Source organism: Scyliorhinus torazame, chromosome 8 (genome assembly GCF_047496885.1).
Source record: "Scyliorhinus torazame isolate Kashiwa2021f chromosome 8, sScyTor2.1, whole genome shotgun sequence".
NCBI classification, from domain to species: domain Eukaryota; kingdom Metazoa; phylum Chordata; class Chondrichthyes; order Carcharhiniformes; family Scyliorhinidae; genus Scyliorhinus; species Scyliorhinus torazame.
This window is the reverse complement of record NC_092714.1, coordinates 74,551,953-74,576,108: the sequence shown is the minus strand read 5'-3', so window position 1 is coordinate 74,576,108 and position 24,156 is coordinate 74,551,953. Positions and strand designations below refer to the sequence as shown.

At 50.2% G+C, this 24,156-nt stretch overlaps 1 protein-coding gene across 1 annotated transcript in view; it reads right to left on the bottom strand.

The window, feature by feature from the left end:
• Positions 1 to 24,156, bottom strand: part of dipk2b (divergent protein kinase domain 2B) — a 50,090-nt gene that overhangs the window by 6,272 nt on the left and 19,662 nt on the right. Inside the window, exon 4 of the mRNA XM_072513831.1 lies at positions 9,978 to 10,266. Within this exon, the coding sequence (XP_072369932.1) occupies positions 9,978 to 10,266 (289 nt within the window). The remainder of the gene's footprint in view (positions 1 to 9,977; positions 10,267 to 24,156) is intronic.

Genomic DNA, 24,156 nt, shown 5'->3' with positions numbered 1-24,156 from the left:
ACAATTGCTTCACAGCTCCAGGGTCCCAGGTTCGATTCCCGGCTTGGGTCACTGTCTGTGCGGAGTCTGCACGTCCTCCCTGTGTCTGCGGGGGTTTCCTCCGGGCGCTCCGGTTTCCTCCCACAAGTCCTGAAAGATGTGCTGTTAGGTGAATTGGACATTCTGAATTCTCCCTCTGTGTACCCAAACAGGCCCTGGAATATGGTGACTAGGGGCTTTTCACAGTAACTTCATTGTAAGCCTTCTTGTGACAATAAAGATTATTATTATTAATAGTAGATTTAGAAATGACATGGCCACACATTTTCTTAAAGTTCCAGTACCTCAAAGTTTGGTCTAAACTCTTGCAGGTAATGATAGAGAGATTATTAAATAATTATTTTTCTTCCGGATTTTACCAGGGAAATAGAAAAGGTGGACAAGGCATTGAATGATGATCTGAAAATCGAGAAATTCATTTACATTTTTAAAAAGGGGTTGTATTGAGTAAACTAATCAAACTCTGAGGTCAAATCCCCTACTTTGGATGAATTCCTTTCACATCTTTTAAAATAATCCAGAGAAGAGGTACTAGATGTATTATTGCACAGATTTGATAATTACTCAATGAAAGGCACTGCGCCAGAGTGTTATATATGTGAGTTATTGCAGTTGTGTGCAATGTCTCTTTAGAATCGGAGTTACATGACATGTGTGCTGCCATCGGCTAATAAACCTCCAGTAATCTTGCATCAAACCTATTTGCTTCTGCCTCGCTCTAATATGCAGAATTGCAAAATAGTGATTTAACCCAAAATGGGCGGGATTCAGATCGTAACATTATGCGCCATCGCATTAGATCGCGTGATGCATGGCGAGCTGAGTAGATCCCGGAAGAGGGATCTCTTGGCATCAACCGGCCACGCTGCCTTTCGGACACAACGCGGCGGGTACATTGCACCCTGCATTTGATGCCGTTTCAATGGAGTTCATGGTTAAGGGGGCTTCTCATCCCGAAGCAAGCACGAGGATCCTTAAAGTGGCTGCCGCCCAGAAGGAGTCTACCCAGCAACAGCCGTGTCCTCGCTGTGCACACTGGAGCCTTCAAAGGCTGATTTCTGGAGCAAGGACAGCCAATGTAAAAACTGTGGCAGAACTGGCAAGAGCTTGCTGGAATAAAATAACTTCTCTGGAGAAGAACACTCAAAAGCTAATGCAGAACTCATTCAAAAGAAGAAACACACCAGATTCAGTTAAGAAAATTCACAATGTGCAAGAAGAGAATAAGGACCACAATGAAACTAAAACACTTCATTCCGATGAAGAAGTAAAGTCGAACATGTTATCAGTTCAGGGTGAGTCACACAGGGTGTGGTTTGCCGACCTCATCGCACTGACTTGATGTGATGAGATCATTGAATCGAGATAGAGGCCGCTCGCGAGATTCGCGAGGCTTGAGATGCCTCGTGAGATTCAACCCAACCTCGCGAGTCATCTCAAGCTGGATCTCACCCTCGTACGGCTCATTTAAATATGTCTGCATCGGATTCTCCCGGCGCCTGAGAACTAATGGCACCCCAGTGAGGTTTTGACCAGGCACCGTTTAGTACTGATCCATACAAATGTGAACCAGGCATAACGGCACCTGTGGCGTTTCCAAGGCTATTGGGGACCCCTGGGTGATCAGGGCAGATTGGCCCCCTGGCTCTACTTCTGGCACTGCCAGCCAGACACCATGGCACTGCCACACTGATGCTGCCAGGGTTCACAGGTGGCACTGTCAGGCGCACTGCCAAGGTGCTAGGGTGGCAGTGCTGGGGTGCCCGGGTGCCAAAGTGGCACTGCCAAGGGTAGCGACCTGAGGGGGCCATGCTCATGAAAGGGGAGAGGAGGGGGATTATGAAGGGTGGGAAGTGAAGGGCGGGTATGAAAGGGCCTCATAAAGGTTGGGGAGATGAAGGGTGGGAGTCCTGAAAGGGGTGGCCCAAAAAGGGGGGGGGGGGAGGGGGTGCAGATGCCTGAAAAGAGGGCTTTCAGTGACCCCATAGCAGGGTGTCCACACTTGGGGGTTGTGGGCGACCCTTGAACTCAATTATCGATCAGGGCACCCTTTCAAAATGCCGGCCCGATATCTGACGAGCCGGTCTAGCCGGCGAGTTCAGCTCCCGAGTGATAAAAAAATTCTAACTGGAGAGATACTCCCCAAGGCTCCAAAAATGTGTTGTTGAGTAGAGGTGTGAATTTCACCCAAAACGCCATTGAGAAACCCCACCAAACTCGCCCAAAATGACACTTTGTTTCAGTTGAATTTCACCCACCGTTTTGGGTAGTGCCAAAGTTGAATGGGCAACATATGAAAATGGAGATTGATACAGGGACTGCCGCCTCCCTAATTCCTGAGACCACCTCAGAACAGAAATTTAACCAACTGCCTTTAAAACCAGCAGAAGTGATCTTGAGGAGCTATATTAAAGAGATAATACCGCTGAGAGGTTATTCACAGTCGAGGTTGAGCTAAGTGGAGAAACCGCAGAGTTACCAATCCCATAGTGTGAGGATGTTTTCCAGCTCTCTCTGGCCGCTCTCGGCTGGAAAGGATGAAATTGAATTGGAGCACTGTCAACAACCTAGTTGATTAAAACCAAAAGAGAAAATGATGGAAAATCTCAGCAGGTCTGATAGCATCTGTAGGGAGAGAAAAGAGCTAACGTTTCTACTCCAGATGACCCTTTGTCAAAGCTTTGAAACCCCTACATAAATAGTTGTGCACAAAACACGCTCGGCATTTGATGTAGCGCGAGGCAATGCGACGAGGCTGTGTTAAATCACACTGCTGAAACCTTCATCCAGGCCTTTGTTACCTCCAGACTCCATTCTCAGTCAGGCTCCTATCGTCTACCCTCCAGAAATCCAAGCTCATCGGAAACTCTGCTGCATCTCTCCTAACTCACATCAAGTCCTCGGGCCAGTGGGTACCCTGCGTGGATGCAGGGTTTGTGTGGGGACCTGAGGACCCCTTTATAGGTGAGTTGGGGCATTGAGGGGTGGGGGGGTTGGGGTTTGGGGGTTGCATTGGAGTGTCGCGAAATCCGGACGGCATTTAAAAATGGCGCACCGATGTCCTTCTGCACTGATGAATTCTGGCTTGTGGAACTCCTCAGCGCAGAAAACGGGATTAAGTGCGGCCTTGTCGGGGCATTCCCCGCTGAGGCCCCTTATCTATCTGAATGGGCGTTCAATAGCGTGGCATTTCTTGGCGCTCCGAGCACAGGAAAACACCCGGCTAAACGTGCTCGCTACCGGACTCTGTTCGCATTCGGGTACAGCGCGCCCAGAAACTTTTTCGTTAGACGGCGCCCAATATTTTTGTGCTACATTATGTTCTTAAAGAGGAGTCACCTTAGGTCTTAAGATGTATTCAAGTAGAAGTAAGGATAATTAAAGAGTGGAATGGTTCCGTTGTGCAGGGACCGGTTGTGCAACTGAGGAGTGATGATTGCTAGAAAACAACTCATTAAAATGCATCAGCAATTCAAAATATATATAAATCATGTAAACTTTAAATAAAACATAATTGATATAAAAACTATGGTTATAGTGTCACATCATATAACATCCCACGGTGCTTCAGAAGAGTGTTAACAAACAAAATTTGACACTGAGCCACAGAAGGAGATAATAGAGCAGATGACCAAAATACTTAGTCAAAGTGTAACATTTTGAGGAGTGTCTTAAGGGAGGAAAGAGAGGCAGATAGGTGGAGAGGTTGAGGAGGAAATTTCAGAAAGCTTGCTCACCAATGGTGGGGCAGTTAAAATCTGGGATGTGTAAGAGGCTGGAATTAGAGTAGCATAATTACCTTGGAGGACAGTGGAGCCGGCGGAGATTACAGATGTAGGAAGAATAGGGGCCATGTTGGGATTTGAGAATGAGGATGAGAATTTGAAAGTTGAGGCATTGCTTAACTGGGAGACAGTGTAGCTCAGTGGGCCGATAGATAATAGGTGAACGACTTCCGGGTGCGGCGATGACCAGCTAGGTCGCACGTTTCGGCACCTCCCGTTTGAACGGACTTTTGGGCTCTTATTGGGAGCCCCAACGGCAATTTTTGACGGCTAAACCCATTGTGCGGTGAAACAGAAGGGAATCCCCCCCGGATGTACATGGAGAAAGGAGATAATAGTGGCCGGATTGCAGAGGATCCTCTAGAGCAGCGGCAAGGAAGGGAAGCATGAAGCAAGATGGCGGCGGAGAGAGGCCGTTTGGTATGGGGCCCGGAACAGCAAGAGTTCCTTCGGAAATGTGTTGAGGAGCTAAAGAAGGAGGTGCTGGCCCCGATGCTGCAGGCGATTGAGGGGCTAAAGGAGGCGCAGAAGACCCAAGAATTGGAGCTTCGTGGCGTGAAGGCAAAGGCTGCCAAAAATGAGGATGAAATACAGGGCCTGGTGGTGAAGACAGAGACACACGAAGCACTGCATAAGAGGTGTATGGAGAGGCTGGAAGCCCTGGAAAATAGCTCGAGGAGGAAGAACCTAAGAGTTTTGGGTCTTCCCGAAGGTGCAGAGGGAGCGGACGTCGGGGCATTTGTGAGCACGATGCTTCATTCCTTAATGGGACCGGAGGCCCCGACGGGCCCCTTGGAAGTGGAGGGAGCATATCGAGTCCTTGCGAGAAGACCGAAGGCGGGAGAAATACCTCGAGCTATAGTGGTGAGGTTTCACCGCTATAAAGACAGGGAGATGGTCCTGAAATGGGCGAAAAAGACACGGAGCTGCAGGTGGGAGAACGCGGTGATCCGCGTGTACCAGGATTGGAGTGCGGAGGTGACGAGAAGGAGGGCGAGTTTCAATCGGGCCAAGGCGGTGCTCCATAGAAAGAAAGTTAAATTTGGTATGCTGCAGCCGGCGAGACTGTGGGTTACACATCAAGGGAAACACCACTACTTCGAGACGGCAGAAGAGACGTGGACATTCATTGAAGAGGAGAAGCTGGACTAGACTGGAGAGAGAAAGAACTTTTGTAACAAAGTAGTGGTGTGATTGCATGGGACTGGGAATCGGATGGGGGGGGAAAATTTTCTCTTTCCCCTCGATGGGGGGGGGGGGGTATGGTGAACTGTGGGCGCCGGTGGGGAAGGAGAGGGGGAAGGAGAGAGGGAGCTGCACCATTAGGGGCGGGGCCGAGTGGGAAGCGCAGGCTTTGCTCCCGCGCTATGGTATTTGTGGCGGGAAAAGGGGGCACAGGAAGGAGGGGGCCTTACACAATGGGAGGCTGAGGATAAATGGGGGAAGCCGAGGTCAGCCAGATTTTGCTGACTTCTGCAAGCAACATGGGGGGAGCAATCACGCTAGAGGGGGATCTAGCGGGGGGGGGGGTAACTGGGTTGCTGCTGTTAAGGGGAAGGGGGAGCTGCTACGGGATGGGATGGTCGGGACGGGAGGACACCGTTGGGGGGACAAGTGGGTGCGTGGGACCCGGGTGAGGAGCTGGTCTAAAAAAGGGGATGGCTAGTCGATGAGGGGGGGGGGGCGGGGTAAAGAGCCCCCCAACCTGGTTGATCACGTGGAACGTGAGAGGGCTGAATGGGCCGATTAAGAGGGCAAGGGTACTTGCGCACCTAAAGAAATTAAAGGCAGATGTGGTCATGCTTCAGGAGACGCATCTGAAACTGGCGGATCAGGTCAGATTACGAAAAGGATGGGTGGGACAGGTATTTCACTCGGGCTTGGATGCGAAAAATAGAGGGGTGGCAATATTAGTGGGGAAACGGGTATTGTTTGAGGCGTGGACCATAGTGGCGGACAGTGGGGGTAGATACGTGATGGTGAGTGGCAGATTGCAAGGTGAGGCGGTGGTACTGGTGAACGTATATGCCCCGAACTGGGATTATGCCAACTTCATGAAGCGTATGCTGGGGCGTATCCCGGACCTGGAGGCGGGAAAGTTGGTAATGGGGGGAGACTTCAACACGGTGTGGATCCAGGGCTGGCGGTCCAGGTCTAGGAGGAGGCTGGCAGCGGCCAAGGTGCTTAAGGACTTCATGGAGCAGATGGGAGGAGTGGATCCCTGGAGATTTACTAGGCCTAGGAGTAAAGAGTTCTCCTTCTTCTCCCATGTCCCCAAGGTGTATTCTCGGATAGACTTCTTTGTCCTGGGAAGGGCGCTGATCCCGAAGGTGGCCGGGACGGAGTACTCGGCTATAGCCATTTCGGACCATGCCCCACATTGGGTAGATCTGGAAGTAGGAGAGGAAAAGGAACAGCACCCACTGTGGAGATTAGATATGGGATTGTTGGCGGGCGGGAGTGTGTGTGTAAGGGTAAGGAGATGTATCGAAAGGTATCTGGAGATTAATGACGACGGAGAGGTTCAGGTGGGAGTGGTCTGGGAAGCACTGAAGGTGGTGGTCAGAGGGGAACTGATTTCCATAAGGGCCCATAAGGGGAAACAAGAGAGCAAAGAGAGGGAGAGATTGTTGAGAGAAATTTTGAGGGTGGATAGGCAGTATGCGGTGGCTCCGGATGAAGGACTATACAGGGAAAGACGAAGGTTGCACACGGAATTTGATTTGTTGCCCACGGGCAAGGCGGAGGCACAATGGAGGAAGGCACAGGGAGTGCAGTATGAGTACGGAGAGAAGGCGAGCTGGTTACTGGCCCAACAACTGAGGAAGAGGGGGGCGGCGAGGGAGATTGGAGGGGTTAGGGACGAGGAGGGAAAGATGGAACGGGGAGCGGAGAGGGTGAACGGGGTGTTTAAGGCATTTTATGAGAGGCTGTATAAGGCTCAGCCCCTGGAAGGGAAGGAGGGAATGATGCACTTCCTAGACCAGTTGGAATTCCCGAAGGTTGAGGAGCAGGAGAGGACAGGACTGGGAGCACAGATTGAGGTGGAGGAGGTGGTAAAAGCGATTGGGAGCATGCAGGCAGGGGAGGCCCCGGGACCGGATGGGTTCCCGGTGGAATTTTATAGGAAATACCTGGACCTGCTGGCCCCGCTTCTGACGAGAACCTTTAATGAGGCCAGGGAAAGGGGGACGTTGCCCCTGACGATGTCGGAGGCGACGATATCGCTGCTCTTGAAAAGGGACAAAGACCCGCTGCAGTGCAGGTCTTACAGGCCTATTTCCCTCCTGAATGCTTTTGGCCAAGGTGATGGCGATGAGGATGGAGGATTGTGTCCTGGGGGTGGTTCACGAGGATCAAACGGGGTTTGTTAAGGGGAGACAATTGAACACTAACATACGGAGGCTGCTGGGTGTGATGATGATGCCCCCGCCGGAGGGGGAGGCGGAGATAGTGGTGGTGATGGATGCAGAGAAAGCATTCGACAGAGTGGAGTGGGATTACTTGTGGGAAGTGTTGAGGAGATTTGGATTTGGAGAGGGGTTTATTGGATGGGTTCAGCTTCTATACAGGGCCCCGGTGGCAAGTGTGATTACAAATAGGCAGAGATCTGACCACTTCCGTCTATACAGAGAGACAAGACAGGGATGTCCTCTGTCCCATTTACTGTTTGCGTTGGCAATTGAGCCACTGGCCATAGCGTTGAGGGGCTCTAGGAAGTGGAGGGGAGTACTTAGGGGAGGAGAAGAGCACCAGGTGTCACTATACGTGGATGATTTGCTGTTGTATGTCGCAGACCCAGTGGAGGGGATGTCTGAGATAATGCAGACACTCAGGGAGTTTGGGGAATTTTCAGGATATAAATTGAATATGGGAAAGAGTGAGCTGTTTGTGATGCACCCTGGGGAACAGGGCAGGGGAATAGATGATTTGCCGTTGAGGAGAGTAACAAGGGATTTTCGGTACCTAGGGATCCAGATGGCCAGGAACTGGGGAACCTTGCATAAGCTTAATTTAGTAAGATTGGTGGAGCAGATGGAAGAGGACTTTAGGAGATGGGACATGGTGCCCCTGTCACTGGCGGGTAGGGTGCAGGCGGTTAAAATGGTGGTACTTCCGCAATTTCTTTTTGTGTTCCAGTGCCTCCCTGTGATGATTACAAAGGCCTTTTTCAAGAAAGTGGATAAGAGCATTATGAGTTTTGTGTGGGCTGGGAAGACCCCAAGAGTGAAGAGGGGGTTCCTGCAGCGTAGTAGGGATAGGGGGGGACTGGCACTGCCGAGTTTAAGTGACTATTATTGGGCCGCCAACATATCAATGGTATGCAAGTGGATGGGGGAAGGGGAGGGAGCGGCGTGGAAAAGACTAGAGATGGCGTCCTGTAGGGGAACTAGCCTAAAAGCATTAGCGACGGCGCCTTTACCGTTCTCCCCGAAGAAATACACCACAAGTCCAGTGGTGGTGGCAACGCTGAAAATTTGGGGGCAGTGGAGACGGCATAAGGGAGTGACGGGTGCCTCGGTGAGGTCCCCGATAAGGAACAACCACAGGTTTGTCCCGGGGAAGATAGATGGGGGATTTAAAGCTTGGCAGAGAGCAGGGATTGTGAAATTGAAGGACTTGTTCTTAGACGGGACGTTCGCGAGTCTGGGAGCACTGACAGAAAAATATGGGTTGCCACCGGGGAATGCATTTCGATATATGCAACTGAGGGCTTTTGCGAGGCAACAGGTGAGGGAATTTCCGCGGCTCCCGGCGCAAGAGATCCAGGACAGAGTGATTTCAGGGGCATGGGTGGGGGATGGTAGGGTGTCAGATTTATACAGAGAAATGAGAGACGAGGGGGAGACGATGGTGGAGGAGCTGAAGGGAAAATGGGAAGAGGAGCTAGGGGAAGAGATTGAGGAGGGGCTGTGGCCAGATGCCTTAAGTAGGGTAAACTCTTCGTCCTCATGCACCAGGCTCAGCCTGATACAATTCAAGGTTCTACATAGGGCACACATGACTGGAGCAAGTAGAATTTTTGGAGTGGAGGATAGGTGCGGGAGATGCGCGGGAAGCCCAGCGAACCACACCCACATGTTTTGGTCATGCCCGGTACTGCATGGGTTCGGGGTGGGAGTGGCGAATGTGCTTTCAAGGGTGGTGGGGGTCCGGGTCGAGCCAGGCTGGGGGTTGGCGATATTTGGGGTTGCGGACGAGCCGTGAGTGCAGGATGCGAGAGAGGCTGATGTTTTAGCCTTTGCGTTCCTAGTAGCCCGGCGAAGGATATTACTTATGTGGAATGAAGCTAAACCCCCGAGCGTGGAGGCCTGGATAAACGACATTGCAGGGTTTATAAAATTGGAGCGGATAAAGTACGCACTAAGAGGTTCGGCTCAAGGGTTCACCAGGCGGTGGCAACCGTTCCTCGACTATCTCGCAGAACGAGAAGGGAAATGGGAAAGGTAGCAGCAGCAACCCAGGGGGGAGGGGGGGAGGGAGGGGGGGGAGGGGCCCATTCGGGCCATCAGGGGTTTTGTACAGGTGTTTGTATATGAGTTATTTATATTGGTTTTTGTGACTTTATTATTTTGGATATTGGCTAGTTTTTATTTTTGTTGCTGGCAGTTGCCGTCTAGTTAATATATTATTTATTCTTAAAAAAAACGGTCATCATCATTATTTATATTGTTTTAAAGTTGCAAAAGGGGAAAATTTTGTACTGTATTTGTTTGACCGAAAAATTTGAATAAAATATATTTTTAAAAAAAGATAATAGGTGAACAAGACTTGATGTGAGTTAGGAAAGACGCAGGAAAGTTTTGGATGAGCTTAGGTTTCTGGAGGGTAGACGATAGGAGCCTGACTGAGAATGGAGTCTGGAGGTAACAAAGGCCTGGATGAATGTTTCAGCAGCAGTTGAGCTGAAGCAGGGGTGGAATTAGGAGATGGAGGTAAGTGATCCTAGTGTGGATTTTTGATTGGAAGCTCATCTCAGAGTCAATTATTCACGATTGTGAATAGGACGGTTCACCGTCAGAGGTTGCCAGAGAGGGAATGGAGTAACAGAAGTGAATTGTACAAAAACGTTACAAAGTTTTGGCAGTATTTAATGATAATGGATGGTAACATGGCCTATTAACTTAAAAAAGCCACAGCAAGAATACCTACTTTCCTGTTTATCGATGATACCTATTCCGCTGGCATCTGTGATGTAAAGACGTCCATCCTCAAAACTGCCAAACATGTTATCATGGACACTGGTATAGTAGAAGAAATAATTCAAATCATTGTTTCTCAGAGAGTGAGTAATTTTCAGCAGCTGGTAGGCGATGTCTGCAGTAACCTCCAGAGATGCATTGTAAAATTTTTTGATTGGATTCATCCACGAAGTCACAATTACTCGACCACAAGATCCAAAGTAGCGCACAAATGGCCATCCTTCTGTCCCTGGAAAAAGCTGAAATGGTACCAGTGTCAATTTTGCAGGACAGTAGTGGGGCATTTTGTAATTCTAATTAATTTAAAGAATTGTTAAGAAGTTCTGTCCCTTACAAACAAGGTGGAGTAATTAAAGGATGTTAATAATGGATAGCTGCTGCAGTCAGTGCTGCCATTTTGTCTTCAAGAGTGAGATGGACTGGTTCTTGACTGCACCAGAGATTGAATCATGTAAAGACTTTATGGTCCATGTGATTTTCTGGACTGGTTTTGATAATTGGAAAGGAAGTTTTGTTTATTTATTGGCCTAGGGGTTTTCTCTGCCCTTTTCTATAACTGCATGTTAATTCCCCATTATGCGTGTATAAGGACACAGAAATTATATAAACATAGAACAGTTGTGACACAGAGGGATGCCATTCGGCTTACTGTGTTGGTGCTCTCAGCAAGAACAACAAATCTTGTCCTACCACCCTGCCTCTTCCCTCAGTGCTACTTGCAGCATGTGGACAGCACTGCAATTCCAGCCACCCACATCTATAGTTTCTGAAACTCAAGGAACTACAGTTCAAAGTTGTTGAGCTGGACTCTGAGGTGCAGGTGTTGTGGGGCATCAGGGCGGGGCAAGAAGTTACCTGAACACTGATCCAGAAGTCATTCTAGTCAGCGGTTGGGAACAGGAAGGTAGGAATGCAAAACATGGCTACAGGATAACAAAGACTAAAACCTGAATATTCAAAGGTGCATTACATTTATGGAGGACAGGAAGCTAGAAAAGAGGATAGCAAATGTCCCCTTGTTCAAGAAGAGGAGTAGAGACAACCCCGGTAACTATAGACCAGTGAGCCTTACTTCTGTTGTGGGCAAAGTCTTGGAAAGGTTTATAAGAGATAGGATGTATAATCATCTGGAAAGGAATAATTTGATTAGAGATAGTCAACACGGTTTTGTGAAGGGTAGGTCGTGCCTCACAAGCCTTATTGTGTTCTTTGAGAAGGTGAGCAAACAGGTGGATGAGGGTAAAGCAGTTGATGTGGTGTATATGGATTTCAGTAAAGCGTTTGATAAGGTTCCCCATGGTAGGCTACTGCAGAAAATACGGAGGCATGGGATTCAGGGTGATTTAGCAGTTTGGATCAGAAATTGGCTAGCTGGAAGAAGACAGAGGGTGGTGGTTGATGGGAAATGTTCAGACTGGAGTCCAGTTATTAGTGGTGTACCACAAGGATTTGTTTTGGGGCCACTGCTGTTTGTCATTTTTATAAATGACCTGGAGGAGGGCGTAGAAGGATGGGTGAGTAAATTTGCAGATGACACTAAAGTCGGTGGAGTTGTGGACTGTGCGGAAGGATGTTACAAGTTACAGAGGGACAGAGATAAGCTGCAGTGCTGGGCTGAGAGGTGGCAAATGGAGTTTAATGCAGAAAAGTGTGAGGTGATTCGTTTTGGAAGGAATAACAGGAAGACAGAGTACTGGGTGAATGGTAAGATTCTTGGTAATGTGGATGAGCAGAGAGATCTCGATGTCCATGTACATAGATCCCTGAAAGTTGCCACCCAGGTTGAGAGGGTTGTTAAGAAGGCGTACGGTGTGTTAGCTTTTATTGGTAGAGGGATTGAGTTTCGGAGCCATGAGATCATGTTGCAGCTGTACAAAACTCTATTGCGGCCGCATTTGGAGTATTGCGTGCAATTCTGGTCGCCGCATTATAGGAAGGATATGGAAGTATTGGAAAGGGTGCAGAGGAGATTTACCAGAATGTTGCCTGGTATGGAGGGAAGATCTTATGAGGGAAGCTGAGGGACTTGAGGCTGTTTTTGTTAGAGAGATGAAGGTTAAGAGGTGACTTAATTGAGGCATACAAGATGATCAGAGGATGAGATAGGGTGGACAGTGAAAGCCTTTTTCCTCGGATGGTGATGTCTAGCACAAGGGGACATAGTGTTAAATTGAGGCAAGATAGATATAGGACAGATGTCAGAGGTAGGTTATTTACTCAGAGAGTAGTAAGGGTGTGGAATGCCCTGCCTGCAACAGTAGTGGACTCGCCAACACTAAGGGCATACAAATGGTCATTGGATAGACATATGGACGATAAGGGAATAGTGTAGATGGGCTTTAGAGTGGTTTCACAGGTCGGCGCAACATCGAGGGCCGAAGGGCCTGTACTGCGCTGTAATGGTCTATGTTCTAAAAGGTGGAGAGGTAGCTCTGTTAATTAAGGATGGCATTAGTACAGTAGAGAGAGACAACCTTAGTTCTGCAGATCAAGGGGCGAAATTCTCCGTTATCGGCGGAAAGTCCGCCGATCGGCGCAAAAAATGGAGCAAATCCGACTTGCGTCACGTCGGAAAAATGGGTCGAAAGTCTCCGGCCCAAAATGGGCTAGCAACGACGTAACGGAATCCGCGCTTGCGCAGTGGTTCACGTCGTGCAGCATCATACGCGCCGCACGGCGTGACGGCTCATAAGGCCGCGCTGCTCCCCCCCACCCGACCGGAACACCCGACCGGAACACCCGACTGGATGGCCGGCCGTCGCTCAGCCCCGAGGTTCGAGTCACGCGATGTGGAGGCGCTCCTGGACGCGGTGGAGCAGAGGAGGGACGCCCTGTATCCCGGGCACGGCCGCAAAGTTGCCCCACGCCACAGCCGGCGTCTGTGGAGGGAAGTGGCAGGGGCCGTCACCGCTGCGGCCCTGACACCACGGACAGGCACCCAGTGCCACAAGAAGGTGAACGACCTCGTCAGAGCAGGCAGGGTGAGCCTCCCCCATATCCCCCCTCCCCCATATCCCCCCTCCCCCATATCCCCCTCCCCCATATCCCCCCTCCCCACATCCCCCTCCCCTATATCCCCCCTCCCCCATATCCCCCCTTCCCCCATATCCCCCCCTCCCCATATCCCCCCTCCCCCATATCCCCCCTCTCCCATATCCCCCCTTCCCCCAGAGCCCCCTCCCCCATATCCCCCTTCCCCCATATCCCCCCTCCCCCATATCCCCCCTCCCCCATATCTCCCCCTCCCCCATGTCCCCCTTCCCCCATATCCCCCTCCCCATATCCCCCCTTCCATGGGCATCATTGTAGCGGTTCTCCGCCTCATTGCATGGCCTCATCAGGTGTCATCAGCCACGATCGCAATGGGTAGCCCCTGTCGCCCAGCAACCAGCCCCTCAGCCGGGGATGGCGTCCCTCGTACATGCCGGGGATGGATGACCGCGACAACACATATGAGTCGTGTACACTGCCTGGGTAACGGGCGCAGACGTGCAGGATCATCATGCGGTGGTCGCAGACCACCTGTATGTTCATCGAATAGGTCCCCTTCCTATTGGTGAACACGGCCCTGTTCTCTGCAGGTGGCCGCACGGCGACGTGCATCCCATCGATCGCGCCCTGGACCATGGAGAACCCGGCCACGGCAGAGAAGCCCACGGCCCGGGCATCTTGGCTGGCCCGGTCCACGGGGAAGCGGATGTAGCGGCGCGCCATGGCATATAGGGCATCTGTCACTGCCCGGATGCACCGATGTCTGCGATATGCTGGACAGGTCCCCACTCGGTGCCTGGAATGACCCCGTTGCATAAAACTTCAGGGCCACCGTAACCTTGACGGACACGGGGAGAGGGTGTCCCCCGCCAGTGCCACGCGGTGACAGGTGTGCCAGCAGGTGGCAGATGTGTGCCACGGTTTCCCGCCTCATCCGGAGTCTCCTTCTGCATTCCCGGTCCGTGAGGTCCTGGTATGACTGCCGGGGCCGGTACACACGGGGCGCCCTCAGGTGCCTCCGTTGCCGTGGGGCCGCGACGTCCTCCTCCCCCTCCTCGTCCTGTCGGTCAGGTGTCCCTCCAGCCTGGGCGGCTGCCGCCTGTCCCTCTGCGGCAGCCTGCGCCACCTCTCTGGCACGCTCCTCCTCCTCCTCCTCATCCAGGGCAACATAGACATGAGCGGCTGCCGCCACGGCGGCCAACATCGCTGGATGATCGGAAAACATGACGGCCTGGTGGGGGGGGAGGGGAACGACGACATGACATCATTGCCCATATCCCCTCCTCCCCCCAGCCAGGTGGCATGGACCGCATGGGTCCAACTGTTGGAGGCTGGCACCTGGCCAGGTGGACCAACTCACTTGCCCTCGCATCCCCCTCCCCGGCACGGACCCCGCATCCCCCTCCCCGGCACGGACCCCCCCCTTCAACCTCCACCCCGGCACGGACCCCCCATCCCCCTCCCCGGCATGGACCCCCCCCCAACCTCCACCCCGGCACGGACCCCCCATCCCCCTCCCCGGCACGGACCCCCCCCAACCTCCACCCCGGCACGGACCCCAACCTCCTCCCCGGCATGGACCCCCCCCAACCTCCACACCGGCACGGACCCCCCATCCCCCTCCCCGGCACGGACACCCCCCCAACCTCCACCCCGGCACGGACCCCCCATCCCCCTCCCCGGCACGGACCTCCCCCCAACCTCCACCCCGGCACGGACCCCCCCATCCCCCTCCCCGGCACGGACCCCCCCCAACCTCCACCCCTGCACGGACCCTCCATCCCCCTCCCCGGCACGGACCCCCCCCTAACCTCCACCCCGGCACGGACCCCCCATCCCCCTCCCCGGCACGGACCCCCCCCCCAACCTCCACCCCGGCACGGACCCCCCTCCCCCTCCCTGGCACGGACCCCCCCCCCCAACCTCCACCCCGGCATGGACCCCAACCTCCCCGGCACGGACCCCCCCCCCCAACCTCCACCCCGGCACGGACCCCCATCCCCCTCCCCGGCACGGACCCCCACCAACCTCCACCCCGGCTCGGACCCCCCATCCCTCTCCCCGGCATGGACCCCCTCCCGGCACTCCCCCGGAGCCCAGCCCACTCTAACCACCCACCCCCCCCGCCGCACACACACACACACACAACCCGAGACACACCTCTCCTCACACATTCAGACTGTGGCCACGCCATTGCCTGCCCAGAGCCAACCCCCCAGGCCGTCACTCTCCTCCACGCTGGTCGGCGTGAACCTGGAGCACGGGGTCACGCCGATGAAAAGGAGGTTTAATTTACGTCGACGTGAACGGTCATCATGTCGACGGGACTTCGGCCCATCCGGAAGGGAGAATATTGGCAGGCCGAAAATCGGCTGCCTTGCACAGACCCGTGCCATCTGGGGGGTCGGAGAATGACGCCCAAGATGTAGAAACTCTTTGGGTAGAGATGAGAAATAGTAGAGGTAAGAAGTCAATTGTGGGGTTAGTTTATTGGCCCCCGGGCAATAACCACATGAAGTTTGCAGGAAGAGATAATGGGGGCTTGTGAGAAAGGTATGGTGATAATCATGGTGATTTTAATCTACATATAGATTGGATAAATCAGATTGGCAAAGGTAACCTGTTTGATGAGATCAGAGTGTTTACTGGACAGTTTCTTAGAGCAGCACTTTCTAGAGCCAGCTAGAGAGCAGGCAATGCAAGATATGCAATGAGGCAGGATCAATTAATGACCTTATAGTGAAAGCGTCCTTTGGTAGCAATGATCATAGTACGATTGAATTTCACATTCTATTTGAGGAAGAGAAGATCTAAGACTAGTGAATCAAACTTAAATAAGGGCAATTATGAGGACGAGAGCAGAGCTGACTAAACTAGGTTCAGGAATGGGTCAGTAGAAATGCAGTGTCAGACATTTCTGGAGATGTTTCAGAATACTCAGAAAAAACACATTCAATTGTGGGGCAGCACGGTAGCATTGTGGATAGCACAATTGCTTCACAGCTCCAGGGTCCCAGGTTCGATTCCGGCTTGGGTCACTGTCTGTGCAGAGTCTGCACATCCTCCCCGTGTCTGCGGGGTTTCCTCCGGGTGCTCCGGTTTCATCCCACAGTCCAAAGATGTGCAGGTTAGGTGGATTGGCCATGATAAATTGCCCTTAGTGTCCAAAATTGCCCTTAGTGTTGGGTGGGGTTACTGGGTTATGGGGATAGGGTGGAGGTGTTGACCTTGGGCAGGCTGCTCTTTCCAAGAGCCGGTGCAGACTCGATGCAGATTCTGCACTGTAAATTCTATGATGAATTGAGAAAGAAAACTGTAGGGAAGAAACATCATTTATCGCTCACTATGGAAGTCAATGATAGTATCAAAGAAAAAGCGTATAATTCCGCAAAGGTGAGCGGCAGGTTAGAACATTGGATGGAATATAAAGAACATATATATATATTATATATATTAATGGAAGGAAGCAAATGTACTGTAGTTAAATATGCAGCTGACACAAAAATAGGTGGAAAGGCAAGTTGCGAGAGGGTTACAAACAGTTTGTAAAGAGATATTGATAGGTTAAGTAAGTGGGCAAAAGTTGGCAAGTGGAGTATAATGTGGAAAATGTGAAGTTGTTAATTTTGGAAGGGAGAACAAAAGAACAGAGTGTAGCACCGTCAATATGACGCGAGGCAGGTTGAGGTAATGTCAATTGAAGGCTTTATTAAGCAGAACTTTATCCCCAGCAGCGTGGTTACAGAATGCAACTGCTGAGGGAAATGGAGGGAAAAACTGGGTTCTTATACCGGCATTTCTGGGTGGAGTCCAGTAGGTGGCAGATCCTATCAGGACCTGGCATCCCTCCACCAATAGCCTGTTGACACGTGGTGTACCGTATTACCCCTAATACATACCACCACACGGAATATTATTTAAATGGAGAAAAACGGCAGAAAGCTGCAACACAAAGGGACTCGGGAAGGGGGGGTACTTGTGCATAAAACAAAAATAAAGCACACAGGTGCAGCAGATAATCAGGAAGGCAAATGGAATGTTTACCTTATTTCAAGGAGGTTGGTGTAAGAGTAGGGAAGTCTTACTGCAGCTGTAGAGGGTACCGGTGAGACCACTTCTGGAGTACTGAGGAAAGGTTTGGTCCCTTTATGCAAGGACAGATATTGCATTGGAGGCAGTTCAGAGAATGTTCACTACGATGATCCCTGGTATGGAGGGGTTATCTTATGAGCAAAGGTTAAACATTGGAATTTAGAAGAATGAGAGGTGATCTCATCGAAACATATAGGATTCTTAAGGGACTTGACATGGTAAATGGTGAGAGGATGTTTCCCCCCATGGGAGAGACTAGGACCAGAGGGCATGGTCTCAGAATAAAGACGTGCCAATTTAAGACTGAGATGAGGAAGATTTTTTCTCTCAGAGGGTTGTGTCTTTGGGACTCCTTGTCACAGTGAGCTGTGGGAGGAGAATCCTTGTGTATATTTAAGGCTGAGACAGATTCTTGATGAGTAAGGGAATCAAGGATTACAGGGAAAAGGCAGGGAAGTGGACATGAGGAATGTTGGATCAGCCATGATCCCATTGAATGGCGAAGCAGGCTCGAGGGGCCGAATGGCCCACTCCTGTTCTTACTAATGTTCTTATGGTTAACAGCAAAGAATGACTAAACAATTAATAGGACAGAGAAAATAGAGGATGAGAAGAATCATAGAATCATAGAACTTACAGTGCAGAAGGAGGCAATTTGGCCCTTTGAGTCTGCACCGGCCCTTAGGAAAGAGCACCCTACTTAAGTCCACGCCTCCACCCTATCCCCGAAACCCAATTGGACACTAAGGGCAATGTATCATAGCCAATCCACCTGACAGCATATCTTTGGATTGTGGGACGAAACCGGGGCACCCGGAGGAAACCCACGCCGACACGGGGAGAACGTGCAGATTCCGCACAGACAGTGACCCAAGCCGGGAATCGAACCTGGGACCCTGGAGCTGTGAAGCAACTGTGCTAGCCACTGTGCTACAATGCTGCCCATGAAGCTAGCTAGAAACATAAAAGTTACTGCAGGCATTTAAAAAGGAAAAGAGTAATTAAAGTTGGTGCTCTAAAGAGTGAGTCTAGGGAGTTAATAATGGAAACTAAGGAATGGTGGATGAATTGAACAGATATTTTATATTTGTCTTCACTGTAGAGGATACAAATAATATTCCAGTAATTATTGAATCAGGAGGTGAAAAGGAGGAATTTAAAACAATTACAATCAGCAGGGAAAGGGTAGTGAGAAAGTTATTAAAATTAAAGGCTGACAAGTCCCCCTGCCCTGACGTCATGCATTCTAGGATGCTGATATAGTGGATGCATTGGTTTTAGTTTTCCAAACTTAGAATCTTGAAAATCCCATGAGATTGATAGCGAACATAACTCTTCTATTCCAGAAAGGAGGGAAAGTGAAAGCAGGAAATTACAGGCCAGTTAGCCTAACGTCTGTCATAAGGAAATTGCTGGAATATATTATTAAGGAGGTATGGCGAGGCACTTAGATAATCTAATGCAATCAGGTAGATTCAGCTTACTTTTTTTTAAGAGGAAAATCCATGTTTGACTAATTTATTGGGAGTTCTTTGAGGAAGTAACAAGCAACGCGGGGATAAAGAGAACCTGTAGATGTGCTGTACTTAGATTGCCAGAAGACATTTGACAGGGTGCAACATCAAAGGCTCATGATGTAGTAGGTAACATATTAGCATGGATAAAGGATTGGCTAATCAACAGGAAACAGAGAGTAGGCATAGGTAGGTCCCTTTCAGGTTGGCTAGATGTGTTGAATGGTGTGCCACAGGGATCAGTGCTGGGACATCTAATTTTTAACATTTATATAAATAACTTGGATGAAGGACTGAAGGTATGGTTGTTAAATTCAAGAAAGGATATAAATGCCTTAGAAGCAGCCCAGAGAAGGTTCACTCAACTGATTGCTGGGATGAAGGGATTATGTTATGGGCTTGTATCCATTGGAGTTTAGAAGAATGAGAATTGACTTTATTAAAACATACAAGATCCTGAGGGGGAAATAAAAACAAATTACTGCGAATGCTGGAATCTGAAACAAAAACAGAAAACATTGGGCAATCTGAGCAGCATTTGCGGAGAGAGAAGGGAGCTAATGTTTCGAGTCTGGATGACTCTTTGTCAAAGATCCTAAGGAGACTTGACTGGATGGATGCTGAAAGGGTGTTTCCCTATATGGGAGAGACTAGAACTAGGAGACACACTTTAGGAGTCTCCAAGTTCATGCAGGGATGAGAAGAAATGGTTCCTCTCGGAGGGTCCTAGATCTGGTCCTGTGTAATGAGACAGGATTGATTAATGATCTCATAGATAGGGATCCTCTCGGAATGAGCGATCATAATATGGTGGAATTTAAAATACAGACGGAGGGTGAGAAGGTAATATCAAACACTAGTGTTTTGTGCTTAAACAAAGGGGATTACAATGGGATGAGAGAAGAGCTAGCTAAGGTAGACTGGGAGCAAAGACTTTATGGTGAAACAGTTGAGGAACAGTGGAGAATCTTCCAAGCGATTTTTCACAGTGCTCAGCAAAGGTTTATACCAACAAAAAGGAAGGACGGTAGAAAGAGGGAAAATCGACCGTGGATACCTAGGGAAATAAGGGAGAGTATCAAATTGAAGGAAAAAGCATACAAAATGGCAAAGATTAGTGGGAGACTAGAGGACTGGTAAATCTTTAGGGGGCCACAGAAAGCGACTAAAAAAGCTATAAAGAAGAGTAAGATAGATTATGAGAGTAAACTTGCTCAGATTATAAAAACAGATAGTAAAAGTTTCTACAAATATATAAAACAAAAAAGAGTGGCTAAGGTAAATATTGGTCCTTTAGAGGATGAGAAGGGAGATTTAATAATGGGAGATGAGGAAGTGGCTGAGGAACTGAACAGGTTTTTTGGGTCGGTCTTCACAGCGGAAGACACAAATAACATGCCAGTGACTGATGGAAATGAGGCAATGACAGGTGGGGACCTTGAGATGATTGTTATCACTAAGGAGGTAGTGATGGGCAAACTAATGGGTCTCCTGGCTCTGATGGAATGCATCCCAGAGTGCTAAAAGAGATGGCTAGGGAAATTGCAAATGCACTAGTGATAATTTACCAAAGTTCACTAGACTCTGGGATGGTTCCGGTGGATTGGAAATTAGCAAACGTGACACCACTGTTTAAAAAAGGAGGTAGGCAGAAAGCGGGTAATTATAGGCCAGTTAGCTTAACTTCGGTAGTAGGGAAGATGCTGGAATCTATCATCAAGGAAGAAATAGCGAGCCATCTGAATGGAAATTGTCCCATTGGGCTGACGCAGCATGGGTTCATAAAGGGCAGGTCGTGCCTAACTAATTTAGTGGAATTTTTTGAGGACATTACCAGTGCGGTAGATAACGGGGAGCCAATTGATGTGGTATATCTGGATTTCCAGAAAGCCTTTGACAAGGTGCCACACAAAAGGTTGCTGCATAAAATAAAGGTGCATGGCATTAAGTAGCATGGATAGAGGATTGGTTAATTAATAGAAAGCAAAGAGTGGGGATTAATGGGTGTTTCTCTGGTTGGCAATCAGTAGCTAGCGGTGTCCCTCAGGGATCAGTGTTGGGCCCACAATTGTTCACAATTTACATAGATGATTTGGAGTTGGGGACCAAGGGCAATGTGTTGAAGTTTGCAGACGATACTAAGGTGAGTGGTAAAGCAAAAAGTGCAGAGGACACCGGAAGTCTGCAGAAGGATTTGGATAGGTTAAGTGAATGGGCTAGGGTCTGGCAAATAGAATACAATGTTGACAAATGTGAGGTTATCCATTTTGGTAGGAATAACAGCAAAAGGGGTTATTATTTAAATGATAAAATATTAAAACATGCTGCTGTGCCGAGAGACCTGGGTGTGCTAGTGCATGAGTCGCAGAAAGTTGGTTTACAGGTGCAACAAGTGATTAAGAAGGCAAATGGAATTTTGTCCTTCATTGCTAGAGGGATGGAGTTTAAGACTAGGGAGGTTATGCTGCAATTGTATAAGGTGTTAGTGAGGCCACATCTGGAGTATTGTGTTCAGTTTTGGTCTCCTTATCTGAGAAAGGACGTACTGGCGCTGGAGGGTATACAGAGGAGATTCACTCGGTTAATCCCAGAGCTGAAGGGGTTGGATTACGAGGAGAGGTTGAGTAGACTGGGACTGTACTCGTTGGAATTTAGAAGGATGAGGGGGGATCTTATAGAAACATAAAATTATGAAAGGAATAGATAGGATAGATGCGGGCAGGTTGTTTCCATTGGCGGGTGAAAGCAGAACTAGGGGGCATAGCCTCAAAATAAGGGGAAGTAGATTTAGGACTGAGTTTAGGAGGAACGTCTTCACCTAAAGGGTTGTGAATCTATGGAATTCCTTGCCCAGTGAAGCAGTTGAGGCTCCTTCATTAAATGTTTTTAAGATAAAGATAGATAGTGTTTTGAAGGATAAAGGGATTAAGGGTTATGGTGTTCGGGCCGGAAAGTGGAGCTGAGTCCACAACAGATCAGCCATGATCTCATTGAATGGCGGAGCAGGCTCGAGGGGCCAGATGGTCTACTCCTGCTCCTAGTTCATGTTCTTATATCATAGGCCTTTGGAACTCTTCCCCAGACAGTGCTGAAAGCAGGGTCATAGAATATCTTTAAGACAGAGGTAGATGTATTATTGAATAACAAGAGAGTCAAAGGTTATTGGGGGTAGGTAGGTGTAATGTGGTTTTGAGACCTCAGTCAGATCAGCCATGATCTTATTAAATGGTAGACCAGGCTCAAATGGCTGACTCCTCCTCTTAATTTATCTGTTTGTATAAAGAGCCACAGGAGAGGGGTAGGGCCATAGGTTGTCATGGGAAGAATGAGGGGTCAAGGGTGGGTTGAGGTCAGGGGTTATCATGGATGGTGCATGTGGAGTGTAGGAGGCGATGAGGGCTGAAGGGCTGTTTCATGTTTTGTAGCTTTCCAAAATCTCCACACAGTGCAAGGACACTGAGGCAGCTTTTGCAGGACTCTTAGAAAAGCAGAATACTATTGGGCAGAGTCAACATGGATTTATGAAAGGGAAATCATGTTTGACAAATCTATTAGAGTTTTTTGATGATGTCGATATTTGGATATTCAGAGAGCATTCAATAAGGTGATGCATAAGCAGTTATTATACAAAATCAGTGCTCGCAAGGTTGCGGGTGTATTAGCATTAATTGAGGATTGGTTAATGGACAGAAAACGGAAAGTAGGAATAAATGAGTAATTTTCAGGATGGCAGGCTGTAACTAGTGGTGTACCAATAGTGTCAATGCTTGGGCATCAGCTATTAACAATCCGTATCGATTAGATAAGGAATATGAATGGCATCCATCCAATTTTGCTGGCTAGGTGGGAATGATAAGGAGAACATAAAGAATGTGCAATTGGATTTAGACATGTTAATTGATTGGGAAAGAAGGTGGAAGGTACACTTCAGTAGGAGAAATAGAAAACTTGAGGGCTGGATTTTCTGTGTCTGAGGCGAAGTGTTGTCGCCAGCAGAGGATGTGTGGCGTTTACGACATCAAAATTGGTGCAACACCTGCACCCATTCAGCTACTTTAAATGGGCCAGTACCTTTGCCAAGTGGAACGCAATCAATTCCATGGAAAACGGTGCCGGATTCGCCTGGTCTGTGGTTGGCGCTGATGAGGCTCAAACGCGGCAGCCGCACTTAAACGATCCATCCCGCCCACACACTCCGTCCCAGTCAACAAGATGGCTGGAAGGAGAGCATAGCCACAGTTCAGGGACGCTGAGCTGGACACCCTCATGGACACCGTGGAGGAGAAACCGATCACCCTATACGTCGGTCCAGGAGGAAGACCGCTGGGCATCGGCTTTTGCCGTGCTTGGGCATAGGTGGGAGAGGCGGTCAGCGCCGTGGGAAACTCCACGACTTTCTCAGGGTGGTCAGGGTGAGTTGGCTGCTCCGTGCCCCTGGCACTAACCCCGCCCCTCCCCACACCCGTAACCCGGCCCCTCCCCCCTGGGGGACGGCCATACCCCCACTCTGCCCCACATGCCAGCACCCATGCGATCTGCCATGGCTGGGTGCCCTGGCCACTGAGGCCACCATCTACCCAACCCCTGGGCTACATGCATTGGACCATCTAACGGTGTTGTTGTTTGTGTTTGTGCCCCTCCCCCCCAAGGAGAAAGGCATGCACAACCGCCGGGAGCGGGAGAAGACCGGAGGGGGACCAGCAGAACTGCGGCCCCTCACCATCCCCGAGCAGAGGGCACTGGGCGTAGACAGCAGCCCGGAGGAAAGGGATGTTGCCGGGCTGGAGGGTTGTCACGGGCGAGAAAATGAGACCCCGCTGAGTAACGGTTGCCCAGGATACGTGTGTGGACACCCCCGCATCCCCCTCACCTCCCACCTTGTCAACCCCCTCACCCCCTCGAGCAGCCCCCCCCAACCTCCCCTGGCCCATTGTCTAATGAAACATGTCGTCTTGTGTCTTACAGGACCTGCCGAACATGGGGCCAGTCCATCCAGTGACCCCGCTCCTAGCCAGTGCCAGATCCGGTGCTCCCGACAGCCAGGCACTGACTGGGAGAGCAGCCCGAACACCAGCCCCTCCGCCCGAGACTCAGGACACCCCGGAGCTCGGGTCGGAGGAGACACTGACTTTCCCTCACAGCTGTCTCCAACACCCTCCACTATCTCAGAGACTATCACCTTGATTGGGCACATTAGTGAAGAAGCTCCTGGGACACTATCTGGTAAGCACCACACATCGCATCCGGTACAGCAGGTGGAGGTAGGAGCAGCCGAGGGGCCGGACGGTCGGAGGGCAGGCCGACCCCAGGAACCAGCTGCTGCCCAGACGGGTCCCAGGCTTCTGGAACATCCAGTCTCAGCCACAGTGCAGATGCAGTCAGACAGTCAGGGACCACAAGGGGGGATGATGTTGAGCATCCAGCACCTGCGGGTGCAGGTGGAGGAGTCCTTTGCATGCAGCAGCAGGGTGTGGTGCCGGTCATGAGTGCCACCCAGGCTGACACCACACGGTGGCATCAGCAGTGGAGGCA